Source organism: Ahaetulla prasina, chromosome 2 (genome assembly GCF_028640845.1).
Source record: "Ahaetulla prasina isolate Xishuangbanna chromosome 2, ASM2864084v1, whole genome shotgun sequence".
NCBI lineage: Eukaryota > Metazoa > Chordata > Lepidosauria > Squamata > Colubridae > Ahaetulla > Ahaetulla prasina.
The window spans coordinates 110,601,931-110,620,758 of NC_080540.1; the positions used below are offsets into that span (position 1 = coordinate 110,601,931).

The 18,828-nt window shown below is 38.8% G+C and overlaps 1 protein-coding gene across 1 annotated transcript in view; it reads right to left on the reverse strand.

Moving 5' to 3' along the window:
- The window catches only part of TENM2 (teneurin transmembrane protein 2), a 970,061-nt gene that overhangs the window by 70,274 nt on the left and 880,959 nt on the right, over nt 1-18,828 (reverse strand). Inside the window, exon 17 of the mRNA XM_058167878.1 lies at nt 8,869-9,079. Coding sequence (XP_058023861.1) covers nt 8,869-9,079 — 211 coding nt within the window. The remainder of the gene's footprint in view (nt 1-8,868; nt 9,080-18,828) is intronic.

Genomic DNA, 18,828 nt, shown 5'->3' on the forward strand with positions numbered 1-18,828 from the left:
GTATAATGTGACATGTATTGTTCAGGTTCCTCTTGTGGAAAATAAAATAAACCTAAAGAAATTTAGTTTAGAGCACACTGAATTAATGATTTGGTTATCTGGATTAATGTCTTTGCTAATATTATCTACATGCTCTGCTAGGATCATTCACTCCACAAACATCAATTACCTTTCAAAGAATAAGGCAGTTCACAGTCCATAAAATTTTGTCATCATATTTAATGAGTGTTTTTTTCTAAAAAAAGAACCAACTGTTTGCCCTTAGGTTTTCAACTTGTTCCATAGGGCTATAAAAAACATATCTATTATTGAATTGGACCCTGCTGGTAGATCAGATTCTTCTGATCATTCCAAAAAACTTATGGACTCTATGCAAAAAAAATACAAGGGGAAGTAAATAACACACTCACACACATACAAAACTCTTACTCAAAAGGAAATTTGTGTGAGGAACCCCTGAAATATATACATTTTCTCTGGACAGATTATTTAAGTCTTTAAATTTAATTTTCTTAGGGTAGATGGATGATCAAGATATCACCCTACTCAGAGTTTCTGATGAACTGTTCCCTCTAAACGGAACCATTAGAATTACTGGCTCTATATTACTTTATATTAGAATAATATAATAGTTACATATACTTGATGTTGAACAAAAAAAACCCATAATTTATTTAGAGAAAAGTAGGTAAATAATTTAAAACCATCTACTGAAATATCATATAATCAGTTTTTACTGAGGGACAACAACATGGTTCAAAATAGTAGGCATTTAAAATGTTAAGAGTACAAACACTATAATATACCATATGTTAGCAAATATATTAAAACTTGAGATTTTTATCCTCTTATTACCTTCCAATGCAGGCAATACTGCTCTTGTATTTAGTTCAAATTTGAAAAATAAACATTTTCATATATACTTTAGTGCAGGGGTAGTCAACCTTTTTATACCTACCGCTCACTTTTGTATCTCTGTTAGTAGTAAAATTTTCTAACCGCCCACTGGTTCCACAATAATGGTGATTTATAAAGTAGGGAAGTAACTTTATAAAATTTATAATTTGACAATTTGACAAAACCCCTACCACCCACCATGAAAGCTGGAACGCCCACTAGTGGGCGGTAGGGACCAGGTTGATTACCACTGCTTGTGTGTGTGTGTGTGTGTGTGTGTGTGTGTGCATACACACACGTATATGCATATATTAACTGTACATGGCATTCTAGAGCATGTTTATTAGGAACCAAGCTCCATTGAACACAGCAGTGCTTATGTTTAATATGCATTCAAAGAATTGCACAAATAGGCTGCAACTCTAAACCAATCTACTTTGGAATATCCATAGCTGAAACTGATGGAACTTGTGTCAATAGTTTGTATTTGCATTTTTGATAAATCAAATACTATTTCCTCATAATCTGCCAGCTATGATTATATGTCAACAAAAGAGAATATAAATATCTCAGTATTCTCTCTGAACTGTGGAGTCCTTCATGCTCTCTGAGCTTGGTCATTTGCTTGCAGATGTTTTAAACCTGATTAGGTAACATCATCAGTGCTCGTGAGTGTGGGGTTTGCCCTAAGATTTTGTATAATACATCGCACTGACAGTTTTGATAGGGGTGTGGTTTTCTCCCTGGTAGTTTCTTGATTAGGGTATTGCTTTCTGCTTGATTGTTTGCCTGGTGTTAATCCCTGCTTGCTGTTGTTAGCTAGAGAGAATGTGTTGTATCTTTTTGTTTCTTTCTTATATTTTTAAATTGTCTCCTTTGAATGGTATGTAAATGTGATATATCTCTATTATCTATTTGATGTCTGATGTGCCTGATTGCCAACCTTTCAGGAATTCTCTATTTTTTAAAATTTATCATGGTCTAGGTCTAGGATGCTTATCATTTCCCAGTTAAAATTATGGTTGAGTCTGTCTATGTGTTGTGAGATTAAGGAGTTTTCCTTGTTTCTTCTGACTACTAGTTGGCATTCATGGATGTGCTCTGCAACATAGTGGCTGTTGCAGTCCTTACACTGTATGTTGTAAATTACTTTTTCCTCTTGGACTACCTTTAGTTGGTTTGCTTGCAATGATGATACCATGTGGTTGTAATAGTCTGTTGTTCATTTGTAAGATTTCTGAAGTGTGACAGTGTTATCCAAGCATCTTGTGTTAATTGTGCTGTAGTGGATTGAGTGATCAGACACTTTTTGATTGTGTGTGTGTGTGTGTGTGTATGTGTGTGTGTGTGTGTGTGTGTGTAAAAAGACAGCTATGAAAGCAGCTATGAATATTATATTATTGAGTACTAAGGGTTTTTTGCTGAATATAGATTGATTCTCATTAGCTAAGAACATGGACAGAATGTGTGGCAAACTATTCTAGCCATATTATAAAATAGTTTCAATTCTTAATTTTAAAAGACATATCATGTGACACAGAATATTTATGTATGAGCCATGCATGTTTATGCATCCTGTCGGCACCTGGATGGCAAAAGCCACTCTTTTGATCAAATCTATAATAGATAATCACTGTCATCAGAGTAATAATATAATAATAATGTTCAAACAAGAAATTATGTTCTTCATATCTTGCCAAATTGCATTATGGGAACTCTTTTGTCTTTGGTAGAGCACAGTGATGCCTCCTAGGGCATCTTGAGTAGGTAAGTTGACCTCAAGCTAAATAGTTACAATAAAATTTTACTTTTTGTTTTTCCCCTTAAGTTCCCTTTCACAAAATGGTAAAAAAATTTTTTGGGGGTAAAACAGCTGGTGAAAACAAGTCTGCACATCTATCATTCCAATAAGTCTCTTTAGGAAACATAGGGATAGCTTCTGAATGATTTCTGGGTTCTTTGTTAGACCTAGAAATACCTGACTTTGGCAAATAGTCTTCTGAGCTGGTTGCTCCAGACAAAAAAAAAAAAAAGGGAGGGGGAGGTTTAGAGAAAATAGGAGCAAAGCGGACTAGAATGAGAAGACAACTATGAAAGAAAAAATGCACCATTTCTTCTCACTTCCATTCCCCTGAAATATTAAGGCTCATCTTAAGTCCTATCCAAAAGAAAAGAGAACCATTCTCTGTAAAAAAAAAAGGAAAAAAAAGAAAAGAAAGGAAAGAAAGAAAAAAAAAGAAATGAAGTTTCTTTAAGATATGGAGCTAATTAACTGAACTTGAAGAGTGAGGATGGATTTCAAAGTGTCAGAAACAAAAGAAGAAAAATTAAAGAAATGACATAAAAGAAGTGAAAAAAGTTGGAAATGTGGAGAAGAAGGAAAGGAAGGGAGGGAGGGAGGGAGGGAGGAAGATCAGTTCAGAGTTGCTATGGGAGGCAGAAACTTGCAGCTGGCAGCATGTAAATTTGTGCTTGTAAGCATATGCTGAGCAGGATTACTGAAGAAGTCCTCTGTAGAAGTGAAGAGGAGGGAAAAATATTTTGGCAGGTGTTGAGAAGATCCAAAGGGATATCAAGCCAAAAGAAAAAGGAAGGAAGAGGAAAATGGTTAGTCTCCTTACATGTGAAGTGCCAAGTAGCCAGGGTAAGGAAAATTAATGAGGCTTAGCAGAAGAGTCTCAAGAGGGGTCTGAAAGATTGGGGTGATGGTAGCTGCAACTGCAGTCTGCCAAAGTCTATAGACAGTCATAAAACCAACAGCTAGTTACAGAAACCTAGTTGAAGAGAAAAAGAGCTCAACAGTGGGAGAAAGACAAGTGAGGGAGAGAGAAGCAGCAGGACCAAGAATCATGATTTATCATTTATTTCTTTTATGTACACTGAGAGTGTATGCACCAAAGACAAATTCCTTGTGTGTCCAATCACACTTGGCCAATAATGAATGCTATGCTATGCTATGCTATGCTATGCTATGCTATGCTATGCTATGCTATGCTATGCTATGCTATGCTATGCTATGCTATGCAAGACATGTGCCTTATAAGGCCTGTAGAATTTGGGTCCCAGCAGTATGAGGCAAATTAAGAAAACTGGGATTGGTTATTATATATTATAGTATACTATACTATACTATATTATCAGTCAATACAGTCTGACCTAACATCAGGTGCAAAGAAAGGATCAAAGCAGAGTAAATCAGAGGGGATCAGTTGTATCAAGTGGCTCAGAGTGACAACAGCAGAACAGCCAGTCCAAAAGTGTCACCATAGATCCAGGTGAAGCAAGAGTCAGCACCACAGAATGTGACACCAGTGGTGATAATAAGCAAAATCAGAGAGGTTTCAGGACCATGATGGTCTAATTGACAACAGACACCATCCCAACAATAAGGACAGCAAAGGAGTAGATGATGGTGTGTAGGATTGAGAATAGAATTGATAGAATTAAACTAAACCTGAAGGTAGAATAGATAGAACAGGAGTTAGAGCTTAGGAAGAATAGTAAGGCAGATAAAATATGGGCAAATAAAATAGAATAAATCTTAGAAGACTGAAATATAGACACAGACTTCTCCCGTTCCCCATGCGGCCAGGACCCTCAGAGCTTGGGCCTTCGGTTGATGCTATGCAATGCACGGTCCGTGGTTAACAAAGCCCCCCTAATTTGTGATCTTATACAGGGGGGGTCCGCGGACCTTATGGGCATTACGGAGACCTGGTTGGGCACGGAAGGGGGGGTGCCCCTTGTTGAAATGTGCCCACCGGGTTTCCGAGCATTCCATCAACCGAGGGCCCAAGGTAGGGGGGGAGGGTGGCGGTTGTTATTAAGGAAAGTCTAGAACTGAGGGAGACCACTGTACCTCAGATAGCCAGCTGTGAATCCCTCTTTGTGAAGTGGGGTCATAGGGTTCAGATGGGCTTGTTGATCACGTACCTGGCTCCTTGCTGCATGACTACAGCCCTGCCCAAGCTGTTGGAGGTGCTTGCCGGGGTGGTGGTTGAGACCCCCAGACTTATGGTCATGGGGGACTTCAACTTGTCATCAACGGCGGCCTGGGAGTTCAAGGCCTCCATGACAGCCTTGGACCTGACGCAAATAGTTGATGGCCCTACTCACATTGGGGGAGGCACACTGGATCTGATTTTTATCTCTGGACAGTGGCTAAATGATCTGGATTTAGGAGATTTAGTGACCGAGCCTTTGTCATGGTCAGATCATTTTCTCCTTCGTCTGGACTTTCGGACCACCACTCAACACCACAGGGAGACGGGACCAATACGTTGGTTCCATCCCAGGCTCCGTCCCTGATGGAACCCGGAGAGGTTCCTGACGGAGCTTGGGCCGTTCCCTGAGGATCTGGCCCACAGCATGGCTGAAGAACTAGTCGCAGCTTGGGAACTGGCCGCGGCTGGGGCTCTAGACCATGTCGTGCCTTTGCGGCCTCTAACCCGGCATAGATCTCAACCATCTCCTTGGTTCTCCGAGGAGCTGAGGAAGATGAAATGCCGGAGAAGACACCTAGAGAGTGCCTGGAGAGCCAGCCGTTCCGAAGCTGACCGGACACTAGTTAGGTCTTATAGTAGGACCTACCTAGTGGCATTGAGGGAAATGAAGCGTTCTTACGTTTCCTCCCTCATTGCGTTGGCAGATAACTGCCCGGCCACCCTGTTTCAGGTGACCCTTTCCCTCCTTCAACAGGAGGTGTGGGAGGACGCCTTATAGGGCCGTGCCGAGGAGTTTAGTGGTTATCTATACGATAAAATCGTTCAGCTTTGGGATGGGTTGGATCAAAATTGGGTAGATCCAGGTGAGAGGTCGGAGATTCGTTTTGTTGAGACTGTTTGGGATGGATTTGACCCTGTGACTCCCGAGGACATGGACAGGTTGTTGGGGAGGTTGAATGCCACCACATGTTTACTGGACCCCTGCCCCTCCTGGCTGGTGCTGGCCACGCAGGAGGTGACATGAGGCTGGCTCCGGGGGATTATTAATACTTCTCTGTTGGAAGGGGTTTTCCTTGCCGCCTTGAAAGAGATGGTGGTGAGACCCCTCCTCAAGAAGCCTTCCCTGGACCCAGCTGTTTTGGGAAATTATCGTCCGGTCTCCAACCTTCGCTTTGTGGCGAAGGTTGTAGATAGGGTGGTGGCACATCAATTACCCTAATACCTGGATGAAACTGTCTATCTAGACCCGTTCCAGTCCGGCTTTCGGCCCGGATACAGTACAGAGACGGCTTTGGTCGCGTTGGTTGATGATCTCTGGAGGGACAGGGACAGGGTTATTCCTCTGCCCTGGTCCTATTAGACCTCTCAGCGGCTTTTGATACCATCGACCATGGTATCCTGCTGCACCGGTTGGGGAGTTTGGGAGTGGGAAGCACTGTTTATTGGTGGTTCTCCTCCTATCTCTCTGTCCGGTCGCAGACGGTGTTGGCAGGGGGGCAGAGATCGACCGCGAGGCGCCTCATGTGTGGGGGTGCCGCAGAAGTCGATTCTCTTGTCTCTCCTGTTCATCTATATGAAGCCGCTGGGTGAGATCATCAATGGCTTTGGGGTGAGGTACCAACTGTACGCGGATGATATGCAGCTGTACTTTTCCACCCCAGGCTACCCCAACGAAGCTGTCGAAGTACTGTCTGGAAGACGTACGGGGCTGGATGGGGAGAAACAGGCTCAAGCTCAATCCCTCCAAGACAGAGTGGCTGTGGATGCTGGCACCCCGGTACAGGGGGCGAATCATTGGCCCCGGTGGAGAGGGTGCGCAACTTGGGCATCCTCCTGGATGGGCGGTTGTCTTTTGAAGATCACTTGACGACTGTCTCCAGGAGAGCTTTTTATCAGGTTCGCCTGATTCGCCAGTTGCGCCCCTTCCTTGATCGGGATGCCCTATGCACGGTCACTCATGCTCTTGTTACCACTCGCTTGGATTACTGCAATGCTCTCTACATGGGGCTCCCCTTGAAGAGCACCCGGAGGCTCCAGTTGGTTCAGAATGCAGCTGCGCGGGTGATAGAGGGAGCCGCTCGTGGCTCCCATGTAACACCACTCCTGCGCAGGCTGCACTGGCTACCTGTGGTCTTTCGGGTGCACTTCAAGGTTTTGGTTACTACCTTTAAAGCGCTCCATGGCTTAGGGCCGGGGTACCTACGGGACTGCCTACTGCTACCGAATACCTCCCACCGACCCATGCGCTCGCACAGAGAGGGACTCCTCAGGGTGCCATCCGCCAAGCAATGTCGGCTGGCGGCTCCCAGGAGAAGGGCCTTCTCTGTGGGGGCTCCCACCCTCTGGAATGAACTTTCCCCAGGACTTCGTCAACTGCCTGACCTTTGGACCTTTCACCGCAAGTTGAAGACTTATTTGTTTATTCGCGCAGGACTGGCATAGAAATTTTAATAGCTTTTAATACTTGATATAAATTTTATGGGTTTTTTACGGTTTTAAATGGTTTTAATTTTGGCCTTATATCTAATAAGTTTTTTAACTATTGTTTTATTGTGTATATAATTGTTGTCTTATTTTGGCTGTGAACCGCCCTGAGTCCTTCGGGAGAAGGGCGGTATAAAAATTCAATAAATCTAAATCTAATCTAATCTATTGACTGTAAATTAGAAAGTGGTGGGATGTCTTTTGTAATGAAAACATATATTTTTTAAAAAAATATTTTCTAATCAGAATGAATATGTATGTATCTGGCATGAAAGCTATACCACCCTTCAGCTCAGAGCTAAAGAAGCTGCTTGATTGAGAAGTGAAATGTCTTCAAAGAAAAACCAGAAAGTCCAGTTGCTTCTTGAAAAAGTACCTTTGGGGCAACCAACCTCTCCAACTATGTTCTCTATATAATGAACTCTGAACATGTACCAAATCAAAGAGTTTGAGCAAAGAGTTAAGGAATAAATAACATTAGCCAGGCTTATTGTATCGATTGTAGAGTATTTGGAATTCTGTGTATATGGTCTACAGGTTTGGATTCATTGGTTGAATAATGGAATTTTTCATTAAAATTTTCTAGCACTACTACTCCTTGGGTTTTGGAAGATCCCAAGTATCTTCATTTCTATTTTTTCCTAGCTAACCTAAAGGGAGAAAAGTAGAAAAGAAAGAAAAAGGAAGGAAGGAAGGAAGGAAGGAAGGAAGGCAAGCAGGCCAGAACAGACTGGGTTATTTCAGTTTTAGCCTGAATGATGGAAATTTATTGTAATTATCCTTTGCTGGGAAACCTTTGGGAGGAGTTTCCCAGTAAGTTTTTAACACTGCCCTGTCTCCAAGCTCACACTATCAGTTGTGTTTCCTTTCAGCAAAACTCTTGTAAAAACCAGAGCTGTCACCTCTTACCAGATTTGGGATATGTGAAAGTCCTAGATCAATCTATCTGATCAATCTAGTCCTAGATAAATCTATCTAGGACTTCCATTTCCAATCAATTGATATTTAGCTTTCATGATATTTTGATTGATTAAGTGCAAGAAATGTTAATTATTTTAAAAATGCAGGTAGTATTTATAGCTTATAAAACAGTTTTAATGTAACTAAAGGATGAACAGGGTCAATATCCGAAAATAATAAAAAAAACTTCTAAAACATTATATCAATGCTGTGTTTTCGTATTTAGAATAATCACGAGACATAAAACATAGGCTTATTCTTTCTGAAAGCCAGAACATATTGAACTCTCATTAGTATCATCATATTTTTCTCATTATAAAGCTGGGATTCTTTTTCTCTCCAAGCTTCCTGCATGCAGTAAATCCAATGCTAGTCCTTATCCATATGGAGTCAGTATGCAAAGCCAGCATGCTGACATAAAGGCAGCATTAAAAAAAAACTCATGACAAAAAGTCCAGAATGAGATTTTAGCATGAGATAGAAAAGAATCTCACGAGCGAAAGCTGCATTTCATGTTAAACCACGATTAAAACCTCTGCCAAAAGGTTCTATGCCTTTACAAACTCGTATATTTGGTTATTACCTGCTATTGAAGGGGTTTTCTCCTGGGATTATATGAGTGCTGTCTTTTCCCACTAAGAGCTTAATTCGATCATAGAATGACTTTACAGCCTCTGAACCAGAGTGACTCTGTTGTATAATGTCTAGGGGATCACGTGAGCCACGACAGAGAAGGCTATTCTGACAAGTCGACTGGAGGCAGCAATCTGGATCCAGACAATCAATGAGGCCATCTGCAAGGAAGAACACATAAGCTATTTTCCCCAGTCTTTTAAATGCACCACTGCTTATAGCTCACCATTGTTTCCTTACAAAATGAACAATAACATTGTTAATCTCAGGAAATTTAACTTTAGATATACCCAAGTATTTTCATCAACGTGGTAACTTTAGTATACCAAATTATCTCTGTTACTGCTTTTAGGATCAGTACATCAAATGCCAAAAAAAGTCATAAAGGTATGTGAAGAATGGTTCTCAATTTTGGAATGGACTTTTTCAGCTTTGCTAAAGGCCCAAATTAGCTTTTTGTGAGTCTCCAGGATTGGGATGTGCGGATTAAACTAAAATTCTGCTCATTTCACTACTCATATTAGTAGGGCAGTAGAATATTCCAATCTATAGAATATTCCAAGAATATTTCAATTTTATAGAATAACAACAACTGTAATTTGCATTTATAATGTTTCCTAGAATATAATATTATAATAGCAACAGCACTTAGTCTTATATACTGCTTCAAGGTATCTTACAGCCCTCTCTAAGCAGTTTACATAGTCAGCATATTGTCCCCAACAAACTGAGTCCACTTTTTACGAACCTCGGAAGGATGGAAAATTGAGTCAACCTTGAGTCAGTCAGGATCAAACTGCTGGCAGTCGGCAGAGTTATCCTGCAATACTGCATTCTAACCATTGCACCACCACATCATAATTTCCTATGAACGGAATGTTGTGTGTGTGTGAGAGAGAAAATCTCTTACAAGGCACAGCTTTTTCATAGAAATTCCTCTAGAATAAATATTTGTTAATATAGATTGCCCATTAACTATTTTTTAATAAAAATGACTCTACTTTGATTCTTTAATAACATATTTTTTTCAATGCAAGTTACTTTGGTGCATGACTGCCACAGATAAAATCTGGTTTTAAGTATCATCTCTCTGTTTATATATAACTTTTAATAATCTATTTTTTTCTCCACATTTGTTATCTGTGGCAGCCAGGGAAAGATTAGCTGGCTTTTCCTGATAGATCTCTATGACTAAAAACTTCAACGGGAACAAGGTTGTTCAAACCTGCTTCCCCTGGAACATATCTGAAAGATTTTAATATACTTAATCCAGAAAATTTAACAAATTATTATCTACCATATGTCTTTGTGATGGAGTGAGCTTTTCCTAAAAAAAATAGATGATGAATGTTTGGGTCTTATCAGCTATGAATCTGATTAGCTATTTTGAAGATTTATGCTATGTTCCCATAAGCAAAGACTCGCACATGATCATTTTGAGACTTTAAAAAAAGAAAACAGCATTGATAGCACTCACAGTTTTCATTTCATATACTACTAAGTTATTTTGCTATTTGAACTTAAGATTTCTTTTCTAATTTCAAGGTCAGTGACTTGTGAACCTCACTAATCTGGAAGTCCTTTTTCATCTTGGAGGTAGAATAGTTTCTCAGATTCCACTCATTTTATACAATCAATGTGAGAAAGAAATTGGACTCCTATAATAACTGAAGATGGTTTTCCTATTAAAACTTGAACACTTCTTCCACAACAACCTGTTATTTCTGGTGCTTGTAATTATTCATTGAAAATTGTTTCTTGTTTGTACGTGCAGGTGGGAGAAAAAGAGAAGCCTGTCAATATATTAAGGGATCCAAACGTAAGATGCAGCAAATTACTCTTTTCTACAAATTTGTGTTTACTTTAGCTATGAATACTTCTTTGCTTTGGCTGTTATAGGGGTGAGAGTATGTTATGCCTATAATGACCTCATCAAACTGCATGATTATGGTCTGAAGCATCTATACACTTTGGACAACACCATGAACTTTAAATTGGCATACCAAACTCCCAGTGGCCTGTCAGTCATGAGAATAACATCTTCATGCCAGCAAGCCCCCTTGGATATAGTCTGACATTGCAATCTTCAGTAAATTACCCTGTCACTGCCAATCTTAGAGTTATCTCGCAAACAATCAAGAAGGCAATCAAACTGTTCTGAAGGGCCAGTTCAGGACTCCAGATGGCTAGACATTTCTCCATTCAATACTGGTGAGAAACCTATATCACTACCTGGAGACTGAATGGAAACACACACACACACAACTTTTAGGTTCTATAGTTAAGTCTGCAGCAAGAATCTTTATGAAACTGCAATACTTTTACATTTCTTTCCTGTTGCAGTGCTTGCTAATATTAATTAATTTACAAAGCCTACCATTGTTTTTCAGCATGTAAATTTTTGAGTTAAGCACAAAATTAGATATCTTCTTCAATCAGGGAAAAAAGACACAGTGTTAAAGTGCAGATGGAAAAAAAATCTGAAAACAAAGAAGCATTATTTTCCCAAGTGGTGGTTGTTGTTTTGAAAAAATATTTCTACAACATATTTTAATTCTGGCAGTAATATTTAATCTAAGATATCAACGTATTTGAAATCCTAAACTTATTACTAATAATGCCTTTCCTAATAGAATGTCCTCCAGATTATTCTCAAGAATCCCAGACATGCTTGTTGAGAATTGTAGAAGTGGAACGCCCCCTAAATCCCAAAGCACTGGATCTAGTAAGCTGTGTTGTGGAATAAACTTTACTGTGTTTCCCCGAAAATAAGACAGGGTCTTATTTTGATATTTTGGTTTTAACTCCCAAAATAAATGCTTGGTCTTATTTTCGGGGAGGTCTTATTATTTCTGAAGTGCAGGAGACGATGAGTGTGGTCACCTCATGGCTGATGCTGACACAGCCGCTTGTCAGCTGTTTAGCCCTGAGGCTGTGCATGCGCTTCCAGCCATGCTTCCCGGGACTCTGCACCATGCCGTTGGCCCGCCTATGCCACTGCGATCGGATGTCCCATTGCTGCCGTCGCCTCCCTGTTCTTCGCTAATGGCTTTTGTGGTGGCCATTAGCATGACAGAAGGGGCGTGGTGGCTAGGGTTGTGGGAGTGGCTGTTAGGTAAGGACATGTGGGGTGTACGGGGCATGTTCCCCCTCCCTTCTCCCCCTCTGGCCTCACATCCTCACCTCGTGTTGTTTGTGTGGCAACCAACCAGAGGAAATGGCGGGGACCGGTTGGGCATGTGGTTAAATATTTTTGGGGAGTGCTTATTTTCAGGGCAGGGCTTATTTTAGCACATGCGCTCAAAAGCTTATTTTGGAAGGCTTATTTTTGGGGAAACAGGGTATTAAACTCAGTGGAACTTCCCACATAAACATAGATGCATCGGGTGGCTCTTCAAATAGCAGTTGAAATGTGGCACAGAATTACCTATGTTACTCACAGACCCATCAATTACACACACATCATCACAAACATTTGTAGCTGACACTTTAGATACACCTATATTATGGTTGAATTGCTCATGAACAATGAAATTTAAGTAATCTTTTTTTACTGAAGCGATAGCACACATTTCAGAGAATGATCTTCAGTACATAATAATGAGCTTAAGGGAGAATCGACACATTTAATTTACTGATCTTATGTTGAATAAAAATATTGTTAGTTGACTCCTAAATCTGAGGGTAGTTATCAAACTCTTACATCATTTTTGAATAAAATTCAATTATAGTGCATTTTAATAAATATTAATGAAGCTTAGAACCTGTGAAGTAAAATCAGCATACATTAATATTTAAAATAAGAGCAATCCATATAATAAGTCAAAGTGTCTTTTTAAAGTAATTCATTTATGTTTTCTGTATACATAAATACATATAGTATAACATACAGTTTAAGGAGAACTTCATCAAGCTCAGATATGAGACAAGATAAAAACAAAAATATTAGGATCAAGCCAAATGTTACAAAATCATTATGTATCAAGCATTTACAAGCTAAATATATATAAAAATAGTTTTTGAGAATGGAAGTGCAAAGAATCTGGATCTTGGAAAAAAGGAATGGTAAATCACTTCTTAGTGTTGCCAAGAGAATGATATGGTTGCCTTAGGTTATAAAGTGCTTTATAATTCTTATTTTGGCTGCTTTCTTAAGAACTCTGGAGAAGTTAACCATGGTTACCATTTTATGATGGCAGAAAGCAAAGAGTGACACACCAAAATTTTATTTATTGTGTTATTTAATTTCAGTCTAAATTAACTATATGCATACTTCCTTCCAGTGGATCAACTGTAGTACCATAATTAAAATAAATATTCAGTGCTTTAATCCAAACAAGACATTTATATCTGTGTCCTTCTAAAAACATACTCTTCAAGCACATAAATTTAAATGTATTTCTCAATGGTGTCCATGTTAAAGGATGTCCATCAGTTCATATTTGTAACGTACTTCCCATAAGTACAGGTACTTTACAAGGCAAAGTTTGTGTTGTAGCATAGTTTCTAATTATCCCTTTGCCTCACTTCCCCCTCCCCCTGAAAATGGTTATTGGATTCTGGATGTATATGCATGAATTAAAAAAATTCAACCAGCTCATATTGTTAAAGTTGGTAACAACTATCCAGTGTCTAAGGATACAATATTGACATTTATATGTTACTCAGATACAAGCTTTGCATTGTAGGCAAAGGAAATGTTACTTATATATTGTGCTTGTTATGCAACCCAGCTTGGAGATAGATAGATAGATAGATAGATAGATAGATAGATAGATAGATAGATAGATAGATAGATAGATAGATAATATTTAAAATATTGGATAGGATATAATAGAATATATTATATTCTATAATAGAAACTGGGTTTCAGATAGATGGTATGGATTACAATATTCTTCAAAGCGATCTATAGAAAATCTCACCAACACAAAACATTTTTAGGGTGGTACTATGGATATCACTAATAGCTTCTCAGTGTATTCAATAAAAAATCTAATATAGTAAGTCAAGTTCTAATAACTTATTTTTGTCTAAGAAAAGTGGCAGTAAATAATGTCCAATTGTTCTTTTACCATTCATCTGGGCATAGGGAAAGCAAACAGGCAATTGGTAATAAGTTTAGTATTACATTAGAACATGGTCTCTGATTTGTTATTCCTCTAAAAAGATAGGTACAAGTACAAAAGATAGGTTCAATCTGGGAATTTCAACAATATGACAAGATAGGGCATAGGCTAAGCTTTGTAGGAAAGGTCCTGGTTATGGTTCTTTTAGCTGTTTGAAGAAAGAGCCAAAACGAACTAATTGGCAGAATGTCATGGAGCATTTACTCAGATATAGACAGACAGACAGACATAGACATAGACACAGACATATAGAGCATTAGCTATAACTCTCTGATCAAAGTTCAGTCCCTGCTTCATAAGCAATGGGCAAAGAAAGGAATAGAAGTCTGATTACAGAGTTACGCTTGCCATCTTGAATTTTTGATCTTCTTTTGAAGACACACTTGGAAATTCAGTTGGTATCAACCAGACAGACTTTCTCTAGTATGATATTCTTCCCAGAAATCAAAGATTTGCTGCATCTTTTGTAATTTAATGCTTATAATGAAATTGTTTTAATTGTCTCTGCATTGTTATTGTTTTCTTCTATGGTCTAGTTACTCTTAGCTGGATTTATAATATATACATAGCATTGTGATTATTTTCTTCTTGCACAATTCCAGCATATACATGTCTGAGAGTACCAAAATATTGAAATGAATATTGTTTATTAATAGAATGTAAATTGTCCATCTTATAAATGGCTATTCTACAGTGGTTCTAAAATAGTCTTTCTGAAATAATACTGCTTATGTAGCAAGAGATCCAGAAATATATAGAATCCCTTCTTTAGTTTTGATAGATCAAACTAACAATGCCAAGCCCAAATTAACTGCAAATTAATAAAGAGTCAGTTACAAACAACTAAGAGATAAATTGCTGGTGATGGAGGTGACATGTTACAGTACAGGCAAATCAACAATGGTTCTTCCTGGCCTTCTCATTTCAGGGAATATACAGCAAAAATATGAGCATCACTAGTATTGATGATTGACATAAACTTTCAGTCCAAAGGGAGCAGCATCTGTCACTTGAAGCTGCCTGTCAAAGAAATGCTCTGTTGAACAGGCAATGAAAGCTAACACTTAAGCATGAGGCAGGGAAGATCAGTTGACTTTATGTGTATTTTACATACATTCAATCACTCATGTTTTTCATTCACTCATATGTTTCATTCAATTTCCTTTACAGTCAGAGTTTAGCAAAGGAAAATTAAAAACAAAGCAAAAACAAATACACAGGAACATTTTCACTGAATGAATTTATCATTAAGTATATTACAACATTCATGTATGCATATTATCTACATAGAAAGTATCCTAAATGCACATACTTAATCCTCATTTAATCTCAAGCACACAGCTTTATAAGCCTTTTGAGTGGTTTAATATCGCCAAGTTTGGAGAGGCACCAGAACTGCCTTATATTCTCTATATGTCAGCGTAGGAAAGAAACATCTGTTTTGTTTGTTTAAAAATGAATTAAAACACCTACATTTAATTCAGAACATTGGTCCATTGTGAAAAAAAAATGTACATATCACTGCTTGCCTAGGGGCCTAGGGGCATCTTCTAGGCCAATTTTGATAAATTCTGGTTGCAGTTTTTCACTCAAAAAGTCATTGCCAAAATCAATAAAATGAATGTTGGTAACAAACTTGTGAAGATTGAAAATGCAAAGCCATTATTACTAATTGTGCAGAATATTTTCCCCAAGTTAGAAAAACAAGTTCATGATTTAGTGACTTCCAATATGAACCAGATTTGCTGCATATGCTACTCATATTTTTATATATTTAAAACTATCAATAACAGATTTCAATTGTTTATTATGGTAGCAATTTTAAAAATGACTTCAAGCATCAGGTCCATTGTTGTTTGCTCAGGGAGCCTTTTTCCCTCCTCCTGAGGTATTGTGGGTATTTGTACTTAGAACCTTATAAATCTTTTGTCTGAGCTGAATTAGGAACTCCTGCTGTGGCAGAGCTTGATGAGGCAAGCTAAATTACATGATTTGCTTTTGTGCTCCGAAATACTTGCATTATCTTAAATGCCACAAGCCTGATGAAATATCAAATCACAGGATTCACCATTCTATAAAAGCAAAGCCGGTCCAAATAATTATTGCAGGAGGGCAAGATCTGCTATTTCTCTTTCTCTCTTTTTTTAAAAGATGATTTTGTTTTAAAAAACTAAAATACATTCTTAAGCAAACAGATCAAATATTCTGCTCAGAAAACATGTTACTTTGCAAAATCTTTGCAAAGCAAAAAAACCTTTATTTAAAGACATAGAAATATTATTTGTCTTATTTTGCTATAGTAGTCTGAACAAAAAGTTAACTGTATTGTTGCAATATAAGCCATATGAACTCCTTTATGAAATTGCATATGAAATTACTTATGTGCAAATATAAGCATGAGCAACCTTTGTGAGATTGCTTATGTGCAAAGATCAAGCATAAGTAACTTTGGCTAATTTTATCACGTACAAAAAAAATAAGCAGAAACTTGTTTGTTCAGCAACATCAAGGTTGCAGGCCTCTACGATGGTATGAAATGTATCAACACTTTTGTGATAGCCACAGAACATTCCTTCTCTGATAAGGCTCACTTCACAGAGCTTCAAAGAAATTGCTCCTACACACAATTAACATAACATAACATAACATAACATCAGAGTTGGAAGGGACCTTGGAGGCCTTCTAGTCCAACCCCCTGCCCAGGCAGGAAACCCTACACCATCTCAGTCAGATGGTTATCCAACATTTTCTTAAAAATTTCCAGTGTTGGAGCATTCACAACTTCTGAAGGCAAGTTGTTCCACTTATTAATTGTTCTAACTGTCAGGAAATTTCTCCTTAGTTCTAAGTTGCTTCTTTCCTTGATCAGTTTCCACCCATTGCTTCTTGTTCTACCCTCAGGTGCTCTGGAGAACAGCCCGACTCCCACTTCTCTGTGGCAGCCCCTGAGATATTGGAACACTGCTATCATGTCTCCCCTAGTCCTTCTTTTTGTTAAACTAGACATACCCAGTTCCTGCAACCCTTCTTCATATGTTTTATCCTCCAGTCCCATAAACATCTTTGTTTCTCTTCTCTGCACTCTTTCTAGAGTCTCAACATCTTTTATATCGTGGCGACCAAAACTGGATGCAATATTCCAAGTGTGGCCTTACCAAGGCATTATAAAGTGGTACTAGCACTTCACGTGATCTTGATTCTATCCCTCTGTTTATGCAGCCCAGAACTGTGTTGGCTTTTTTAACAGCTGCTGCACACTGCTGGCTCATATCTAGATGGTTATCCACTAGGACTCCAAGATCCCTCTCACAGGTACTACTATTGAGCAAGGTACCACATATACGGTACTGGTGCATTTTGTTTTGTTGGCCTAAATGTAGAACCTTACTTTTTCACTGTTGAATTTCATTTTGTTAGATAGCGCCCAATGTTCAAGTCTGTCAAGATCTTTCTGTAACTTCAGCCTATCTTCTGGAGTGTTGGCTATTCCTGCCAGCTTGGTGTCATCTGCAAATTTGATGAGTTCCCCATCTATCCCCTCGTCCAAGTCATTGATGAAGATGTTGAAGAGTACTGGGCCTAAAACAGAGCCTTGGGGTACTCCACTGCATACTTCCTTCCATGTGGATGTAGTTCCGTTGAGGACTACACGTTGAGTGCGGTTGGTCAGCCAGTTACGAATCCATCTGGTGGTGGTGCTGTCTAACCCACATTTTTCTACTTTATCTAGTAGTAGGTTATGGTCTACTTTATCAAATGCTTTACTGAAGTCCAAGTAAATTATATCAACAGCATTCCTCTGGTCTACTAATTTTGTCATTTTGTCAAAGAATGCGATAAGATTAGTCTGGCATGATCTGTTTTTGACAAACCCATGTTGGCTTTTGGTTATTACTTTGTTTGCTTCTAGGTGTTCGGTGATTCGTTGCTTGATTATCTTTTCCAGAATCTTCCCCGGTATTGAGGTCAGACTGATAGGTCTGTAGTTTCCTGGATCTGTTTTTTTTCCTTTTTTGAAGATGGGAACTACATCAGCTCTTTTCCAGTCCTCTGGCAGCTCCCCTGTGCTCCAGGATCATATGCTCCAGGATCATATGCTCCAGGATCATATGCTCCAGGATCATATGCTCCAGGATCATATGCTCCAGGATCATATCCCCTGTGCTCCAGAATTATATGAGATTTATTAGTATGTAGAGTCAGGATGTTTCAAGATGTATTTCTGTTTGCTGTACCACGTAGGCAAAAAGCAGAGAACAAAGAGCCACCTCATGGCAAAACTCCTCCCAAGAATCACGAGCTTTCTCCCAAAATCATAGGCTTGTGGATGTGCTTGCAGTCACGTGTTCACATGTTGAATATATGCTAATATGTAACCTCCCCTGCTTACCTTTTGTAACCACCCATTTTTACCTATACACAATAAAAGGGGGCTCTGGAATTTGCTCTGGGCTTCTCATCCCAGACTTTCTCCAGGCTCTCACCCCGAGAAGTCCATGAGTCTGTCGTTCGTTAGCAGCCTTCATGAGAAGCCCACCAAATGCCTGATGCGTCGACACTGTATCCAGTTTATGAGGTTCAGTATTGTACTGATTAGATTTGCTTATATTTCCTCTGATTTCCTCTTATTTTGTATAAGAAGATATTTACAATGGAAGAACATTAATTCGTATTCTTAATTTATGAAATAAGTTGGAAGAGAACAAGGAAATCAGCATGGTCATTAGAGATTCATCTACAGTATAACAAGCAACCAGCATTTGGATTAAGACAAAAAAAGT